Here is an 8746-nt window from a genome sequence, read left to right as displayed (position 1 = left end):
TATGACTCGTCGTGTGGCGGTGGTCGGAGGAGGAAGTTCAGGATTGGCCTGCATCAAGTGCTGCCTGGATGAAGGGCTGGAGCCAGTCTGCTTTGAGAGCAGCGATGACATTGGTGGTCTGTGGAGGTTTAAGGTGGGCCACACTGCACACTGGTTCGTTTCATTTTAAGTTAAGATGTGTTATATCCAGGCAGCAATTATAATATATGTTGAGGGACGCAAATGCCACTCCCTTTGGCCCTGTTTGTTCAGCCAGATTTGTTTTTAAGAGAGTTCACCATCTTTGTAAAGAGCAAACTGAGGATATGTCACGCTGTGTTTGCAGCAACCAGCAGGCCAGCCATTAGGAAATATGGGCAGAGGGACATTTTCCAAAGTGGACCCCTATTTTGTGTGTGCAAAATTTTGTACATATCACTATGCACAATGTTTTACTTCCTGCAATTATAATCCATTTAATCATATTTATATAAAAGCAAAATCAAACATTGACTGATGAAATTACTGCAAGGTTGCTTTGGTTGCTTGTCATTACAAACAGGGCAAACTCTGATAAAAACAAACAAATAAAAAAACAACTTGTTGCTACAATCAAGACTGGACATGTCCCAAACTGCATAAAAAAAAAACAGCTTGGTTGCTGCAAACACGGCAAATTCGTGTTAAAAATAACCCCTTTGGTCACTACAAACACAGCTGGACATGTCCTCAACTTTGGTCAAAAAATACCCATTTCCCTCACTACAAACACAAACTAACTCTTGTTAAAAAATACCTGGTCTGGTTGCCCAGCCTGTCCTCAGGGAAGTCAAAGGGTACAGATGACCCTGCGCTAAGGTCAAACGTCTATGGTTGACCCTTTAAACGGATCAAGTGCAACAAGTTACTTATAACCAAAAGTATTCTAATCATTAAAACTTATTTCAGCATGCCATGTGATACTCCCACCCCCTTCACAATATCTGCAGGGCACACACATGGCACATTGAAATGTGTTTTTAATCAGAGTTTGCCATGTTTGTAGCAACCAAACCAGGTATTTTTAACAAGATTGTCAACTTTATAGCAACCAAACCATGTCATTTTCAACCAGAGACCCCCATGTTTGTAGTGACATTATTTATTCTAGCCCCCACCCCTTCATTCAGTTATATAAGGTAATGAAAAAAGGTCATAGTATGATATGTCCTGATCAAGTTATAAAAAGGTGATAGTGTGTGCGCTCTCGCTGTGCAGCCCTCAATCATATGCTGGCACTCAGCCATCAAAACTTTGAGAACCCATGATCTAAGATTTTTGTCTCAAACTGGTTTAAAAGCTCAGTTTCGCTCTTCAGTTTATAAAAATTCCTCTTGTGGGAAATTCCCCCCATACCCCCTCAATGATTGGGTCACATAAGGTGCAGATTGAAAATGGTCCACCCCAATGTTAAAGAGGTGATCACGGCCTTGTGTTATATTGCAGGAGAATCCAGAGCCAGACAGAGCGAGCATTTACCACTCTGTCATCATCAACACCTCCAAGGAGATGATGTGTTTCAGTGACTTTCCCATCCCTGGTCACTTCCCAAACTACATGCATAACTCCCTCATCATGGACTACTTCCGGATGTATGCTGACCACTTCCAGCTCACCGAGCACATACGCTTCAATGTAAGGATGCTTCACTGACTTCCTGAAAGGATGCAATATTCTCAGCTGAGTTGTAAATGTAAAATAGTGTTACTGCTGGTTACTGCTCACCTCAGAGTCGGTTTGCTTTTCTGTTATCAGTAAACTGTTAACTGTTTGTGCCTTTCTGTTCAGACCAAAGTCTTGCAGGTGAAGCAGAGATCAGATTTTTCTCATTCAGGCCAGTGGGACGTTGAGATCGAGAACAAGGACGGCAAAAAGGAGAGACACATTTTTGATGCGGTGATGATCTGTATTGGACATCACTGCCAGCCCAACCTGCCACTGCATGACTTCCCAGGTACCGTTTACAGCCTATAAATATCCTTCAGTTTGCTCAAACACAAGTAGTGCTGCTCGTGCTCTAGCAACACAAAGAGGAAATTATGTCAAAGTTAACCTTTGACACAGTCTGATCTAGCCTGTAACGGCAACTCTGTACAGTGTGGTTATGTAACATGATATCAACAGAAAGCAGCTCCACCCAGAGAGAATAATGTTGTCAGTGAAATGTCATCAACACTGACCTGAATTATATTTTTATAACAGTGTCAGATACAGATCACAAGGCTCTTTGTCCAGTAGTCACAAGTCTTTGTCTTTGTTTCTCACAGGCATTGACACCTTCACGGGAAAGTACTTCCACAGCAGAGACTACAAGACTCCTGAGGAGTGGAGGGATAAAAAGGTTGTAGTGATTGGGATAGGAAACTCTGGAGGAGACATAGCAGTGGAGCTGAGCAGAGTCACCAAGCAGGTCAGGATGACATAGTTACATATGGTGAAACTGGTGAATAATCACTCACTTTCTTATTTTCTTGTATTCTGTCATTCATGTCAGTCAATAAAACATTTTAACCATCTTCAACGCTCAGATCAAGGGACAATGGCATCCTTAATTCATTCAACCTTTATTTATTCTCGAAGAATCATTTAGGGCTTGCCTTCATTTTCAATGATTTCGAGAGTACAAAAAGACTAGCCTGGTTCCAGACCATAGACCCCGCCCACTCAACTGAGTAGGCTTGCATCTCTGGTCTGGCATACTGCAATGAATTTGCGATTTATCTCGTCCAAACGGTGGACAGACCAATGAACGCTGGGGGTGGGGGCGGGTCTAGCGATTAGCCAATTGGCGCCACGCTGATGTCAAGCTGTACGCCGTTGGGTAACTGGTGAGGATAGCAACAATGGCGACCGCTACAGATCCTACAGACCACATTAACGATGCTATCGAGGTATTTCGCCACTACTCGCGTTAATGGAGGATCAAATTAAGGAAGCTGCTAAACTGGATTTAACGGCGATGCAGCTGGGCGTACACAACGACGGAGACATTTTAAACGGGCAATGCTCGCTTGTTTTCGGCACCCCCGAGGCATGGATACTAATGACGTCAGATTCTGGGTGAGTCGTTGATCTCTACTGATTGGTTAGGGAAAAATCAAATTCCCTCCCCCTTGTAAATCGCCTTCAATGGAGGCAATGTCAGACTGAAGGTTCTGAGAGCTTCAGTCTGACACTCAGGCTACAAAAAGACTAATAATATGCAGATAAATAGAACAATAAAAAGACAGTAACAACACAATTTAAAAACAGTTACATTCAAAGACAGAGTATTTATGTACCATGGTTTTAAACTGACCCACTGGAACGAGTGTCTGTAGTTTTAACGTTTGTTGTAAAGTGTTCCATGTGATTGCAGCAGAGAAACCAAAGGCAGTTTTACCAAATGAAGTGTCCATGGTACTTGGAGCATGAGCCAGTTGCTAGAGCGTGTTGAGTAGTGATTGTGAGACGTATTCAGTAAGGAGGTAATATATGATGGCATCTTGCCAATTAAAGCTCTATAAATGAATATGAACCAGTGCCTGTCACGTCTCACAGTTAGAGGAGCCCAGCCCACCTTTTCATATAAAATACAATGATGAGTGGAGTAACTGTCACCAGTAATGAATCTGAGGGCAGAGTGACAAACGGAATTTAGAGGACCAAGTGTGGAGACAGAGGCATTCCTGTAAACAACATCACCATAATCTAAAACGTTCCGTTTTCTGTAAAACATCAGAAAATTTGTTTTGTTCCTGTACAGGAAACCAAGTTTTTGTCTTAGTTTGTTTGTCACAGAATCAATGTGGGATTTGAATTTGAGTTTGTGATCTAACCAGACACCAAGATACTTGTATTCAGAGACTCTTTCCATACTGTGTCCTGTCAACGTGGTGATATTTATGCTATGGTCATCAATATCTGCAACTCTAGAAAATAACATGTATTTGGTCTTATTTGGATTGAGAACCAGTCCCAAGTGAAACAGAGTATGTTGTACTTGATCAAAAGCTTGCTGAAGGGTTTGAATAGCTGAAAGTGCCGTGTTAGCCGAGCAGTACAGAACTGTATCATCAGCGTAAAGATGGGCGTTACAGTTTGTGATGGTGGATGCAATATTATTGATATATGTTGTAAATAAAACAGGACCCAGTATTGAACCTTGAGGGACTCCTTTTGACAATGTCAGGTAATTAGAATGATTATTACTTAAGACAACCCATTGCTGCCTCTGTGACAGGAAGTCCTGGAACCATTTGCAAGACTCAGAATTAAAACCAACTTCACTTAACCTCTGAAGGAGCAAAGAATGGTCAACGGTTAATATAGTTTTACAGTAGAATCCAGAAGCTCAAATAACATGAGCAGTCAGACAATAACACAGCGTGTCTAATAAATCCACAGTTCAGCCAAAAACCAAATACTCTGAAAGTTAAATTGAAGATGAACCATAAAAATAGAATGAGAGTAGGAAGGACGTTGAACTGATTCCTGTGGTCATTTGAAGAGTGCAGAAGAAAAAGGGAGTTGGTTGTTATGAAACACACGTCTGTGGGGCTGTGCAGTGTGTCACAATCACTAGTCTGAGAACTCCACTTTGACCTATTCTTACACCTGTTTTCCTTACTAAACAGATAAAGCACAACTGGACGCTTGGGCTGGTGATTTGCTTTTGATCCAGTACCAAGTAATACAGGCCAGAATCGTCAATACCAATACCAATACAATACTTAATATTATTAAAAGTGTCATGATTTATAAGGCGAATGATCAATCTCCTTAAGTCACAGCTAATGTTGACCAGTTACAGTTTGAAAATGTAACATTAACCAGTGCTGAAGATCTGGGTTGAGTTAAATATTATTTTCACTAGGCTAGAATATACTTTGATATTCCTTTTATGAGCCTCTTTGAACAGACTCAGCCAGTAAACTCTGTCTCTGTGTCAGAGGTCTGGACGCTGAGACATCTCCCTCCCTCTCCCTTCGTTTGGGTTGCAGCTCCAAGTTCTCTGTCTCGTGTTTTTTCTTCTTTCATGAAGAGGAAAAAAGCAGCTATTATGTGGCGGATTAAACTAATCAGGCTCGGACATTTTTTCTGCACTAAACGTCTGCGGACAGCTACGGTCACACAGATGTGCATGCAGTGCCGTTCATAGTAGATCTAAGGGTTCACATCAGCCCCCATCAGTAAATGGGAGGGCTGTTACGTGAGCTTACCATCGTCCTACTGCCGACATCGGGTGAAAGTGAAACTAAGAAGACACTGCTGGGTCTGGAGTATGTCGTTTGAGTGCAGAAGTAAATACACTAGATGTGTTCACGACAACAGAGCACTGTTTGCAAACACAATTTAACTCTTGAAATACAAATTGGTGTGATGCAGAATAGACGAACTAATATTTCTTTTGCTATCAATTTTATTGATGCAAGGATTGATCTTCAAAATGAAAACGTAGTATCGAGGGTATCAATCCGCCACCCCTACCATACACCAATCCAGGTCTCTCTTTTTTAACCAAACTATAAGGTTTGTGCTATTGCCTTGTTAACTCATCGTAAAACACACATCATTCAAACTCAACAGACACAAAATAAAACTGTGTTTAGCTATCCCCCTGCCTACTTCAATGATGATGGTACCTGTAATAAATGTAATATATTAGCTGAGAGGGAGGCGAGGCTCAGTGACTAGAAGAGCTGGCAGAAGCGCTCCATAGCTGTAAGTTACTCCAGTAGCCATAGTAGCTCTAGTGCTAACTCCAGGAGCTAATGCTAACGTCCCTACTCTGCGTGAAACGGAGCCATGAGCCGCTAACAGGAAAGCAGGGAAATAGCTAAACACAGCAGAGACTGAGAGTGAGTGAAAGACATCACTAACTGCTAAACTAAGCCAAACTAAGTTGGCTGTTTAGGTTTTATTTCCTCGCCCCTGTGGCGAGTGAATCTGCCTGCAGTGAAACCGGGGGCTAACCGATGCTTCCTCCTCATGCTCCACTTCACTCAGCTGCCAGCACAGCCGTTTGGATCCAACCGGAGCACCGAGCCCTGGTTTGTTATTCAGGTTAAAGTGGGAAGAAGCAGCGGGTTTATCGGGCAGCTGAGTGAAGTGGAGCCTGCAGAAGAAACACCGGGACTGTCTGGATGTAATAGTCCGTGGAGATGCTGCGGTACTCGGCTGCACAGACGAGGCGAGCGGAGGGGGGTAAGAGGGAGGAGTGGCTCATGACACACTTTGTTTTGGTCTACAGGCAGTGCACAACAGCGAACCTAGCGGTGAAACGATTTCGCTTTTTGCCCCTTTAACTAACATGCCACTAATGGCAACAAAAGAAACAGGGAAATAACAAGTTCTGCTTCATTGTTTGTTTAGTCGTCACACCAGAACCTTACCCCAGTCAGTTCTAGGGTGCATTTCAAATCTTTTTCTTTTTACTTACAGTAGGTATGTAAAGCTGCCTTTACAAAGTCCATACTGTTGCATGCAGTATGCGCACAATCAGGACATACTATTTCCTTACTGCGCCCTGAACTCTGACCCTTTTGTTCATTCATCCGTTACTTTGGAGATAGAACAAAACTCCATTCACTGAGCTCGCCAGAGGCGGAGATCAACCCAGAGAGCTCTGCTGTTGTTATTTTGTGTGCAGTTGAAACTTTAAAGTAATAACTGCAGACATTGTAGATTCTAACTTATTCACCACAGTAAAAATACATTTATATTTCCTCTTAATTTTCTTGTCATTTGCTGTTGTCGGTTATCTTTATGATTACTCTGTTCACTTAAACAGTTAATATTNAAAGCGACAACACAAAATGAGGTGAAACAACGATAAATCTGAGTGTCTTGCTCCTGTTTTGGGGATGGGGGCGTGCATATCTGTGCCCAGGGACACATTGTCTGATAATCCACTCCTGCCTAGACAATGGATGTGAACAACTATGCTGCCCCCTCATAGGTGTTATTTATAGTATAAAACAACGGGTCAAGTCCTTCTTAATTGTATCTTGTCTGGTCCATGACCACAACCTATTCTCACATGATACAAGTTATTACACACTGTAACACTGCATAAAACTACCATCCAAACCCACACAGACTTCACATCATCTTCCAAGCACATTTCACCACTCTCTTTTTGTCCTGCACACTTATTGGTCTGACGGCACCATACATGTCATAGATAATTTATACCTGTGTTCTATTGCAGAAATAATTGCATAATCCACTTCTGTACACTTTTTAAAACATTAGTAATATTAGAACCTATTTAATATCATCATGCCACTACTGGTGCTTTAGACCACTGGTTCCCAACCTGGGTGTCCAGACCCCCATGAGGGCTCTCCAAAGCTTCACGGGGGATGGCAAGGCGTTCTTGGTTGTAAGGGGTGTAAAAAACGTTTTTAAAAAATATATACAGTAGGCCTTATTTAGGTTAGATTTTTATTCAAGAGATAAAAATCTGTCAGGAAGAGGTCACGGTGAAGACTCGCACAACAGCTGTATTCACAGAGTCCTCCCTCTCTGCTACACAGCCTCGTCCTGTATGGGAAAAGTGCACAGTTAAAAGAGCCAAAGAGCTAATAGAACAATGGGCAATTTGTCAGATAGAATATTAATAATAATGCACTCAAGGACACCTTACAAGACAATTAAAAACAAGTAACAATATGTCAAAAACATCTACATATTTACAGTAAATAATCTGCTTACAGTCAATACAAACTGGCTTTTTTACACAAACCTCCTGCAGTTATTGTGTATCAGTTGGTTCTGTACTGTTGTTTCTATGCATTGAATATAATATGAAATATTTAAAAAAATATATGTCACTTAGTCAGGGGTCGTCAGTTTGCTCGATGATAGAAGAGAGGTCCCCTAAGGAAAAGGGTTGAGCACCACTGCGTTCGTCTCTTGGTCTTATTTTAATGAGTGCAGTATTTATCAGTTTTTAGTAACACTACTAATCAATGTGAACATATATCTCAGGTTGTTCAGCCAACATCCCACAATTAATGATGAGCTTCCCAACCGCATCCTGTCTGGAACAGTTCAGGTGAAACCCAACATCCGCAGGTTTCAGGGGTCCAGTGTGGAGTTTGATGATGGAAGTGTCGTGGAAGACGTCGACCTGGTGGTAGGTTATTTCTGTATAGCCAACACACTTGTGCATTTACACTATAGTCTGTTTATTCTTCTGCCTCTGTACACGTTCATAAACAACAGTGTAGTTGACCTATAGTGTGTGACTAAGATGAGTCCCCTGTCTTGCAGGTGTTTGCCACAGGTTACAAGTTTTCCTTTCCATTCCTGGCCTCACAAGTGGTCTCAGTGTCTCAGAACAAAGCATCTCTGTACAAGTATGTGTTTCCTCCTGAGATGGACCGCCCCACTCTGGCTATCATTGGTCTCGTGCAGCCACTGGGAGCCATTATGCCCATCTCTGAGATGCAGGCCAGATGGGCCACACGTGTCTTTAAAGGTAATACAGGCTCTGTAAAAAATGCAACCTTTTATCATCACAGGTACAAACTCTATGACCTGTTGATACTGCACTGGTTCTGCTCCTACTGCTGCTTTTTTCTATTTTTGATATTTTTGCTGTTCTTTTCTTTCCGTGCTGCTGGGGTCTCTACCAGATCTTTTTTTCCTTCGGACTACATCGATTTTTTATTTCGATTTTGGACTTTCTGTGGACTAGCTCTTTGTCTTTTTTCTCTTTTTGGCTGCCTTTTTTTTTTTT

The 8746-nt window shown here is 41.9% G+C and overlaps 1 protein-coding gene across 1 annotated transcript in view; it reads left to right on the top strand.

Annotated features, from left to right (window-relative positions):
* Nucleotides 1-8746, top strand: part of LOC126396855 (flavin-containing monooxygenase 5-like) — a 13974-nt gene that overhangs the window by 2516 nt on the left and 2712 nt on the right. The window contains exons 3-9 of the mRNA XM_050055202.1: nt 2-133; nt 1465-1653; nt 1807-1972; nt 2286-2442; nt 3377-3390; nt 7887-8140; nt 8278-8485. Coding sequence (XP_049911159.1) covers nt 2-133; nt 1465-1653; nt 1807-1972; nt 2286-2442; nt 3377-3390; nt 7887-8140; nt 8278-8485 — 1120 coding nt within the window. The remainder of the gene's footprint in view (nt 1; nt 134-1464; nt 1654-1806; nt 1973-2285; nt 2443-3376; nt 3391-7886; nt 8141-8277; nt 8486-8746) is intronic.

Source organism: Epinephelus moara, chromosome 10 (assembly GCF_006386435.1).
Source record: "Epinephelus moara isolate mb chromosome 10, YSFRI_EMoa_1.0, whole genome shotgun sequence".
NCBI classification, from domain to species: domain Eukaryota; kingdom Metazoa; phylum Chordata; class Actinopteri; order Perciformes; family Serranidae; genus Epinephelus; species Epinephelus moara.
The sequence above is the reverse complement of the archived record's forward strand: the minus strand, read 5'-3'. Positions and strand labels throughout refer to the sequence as shown.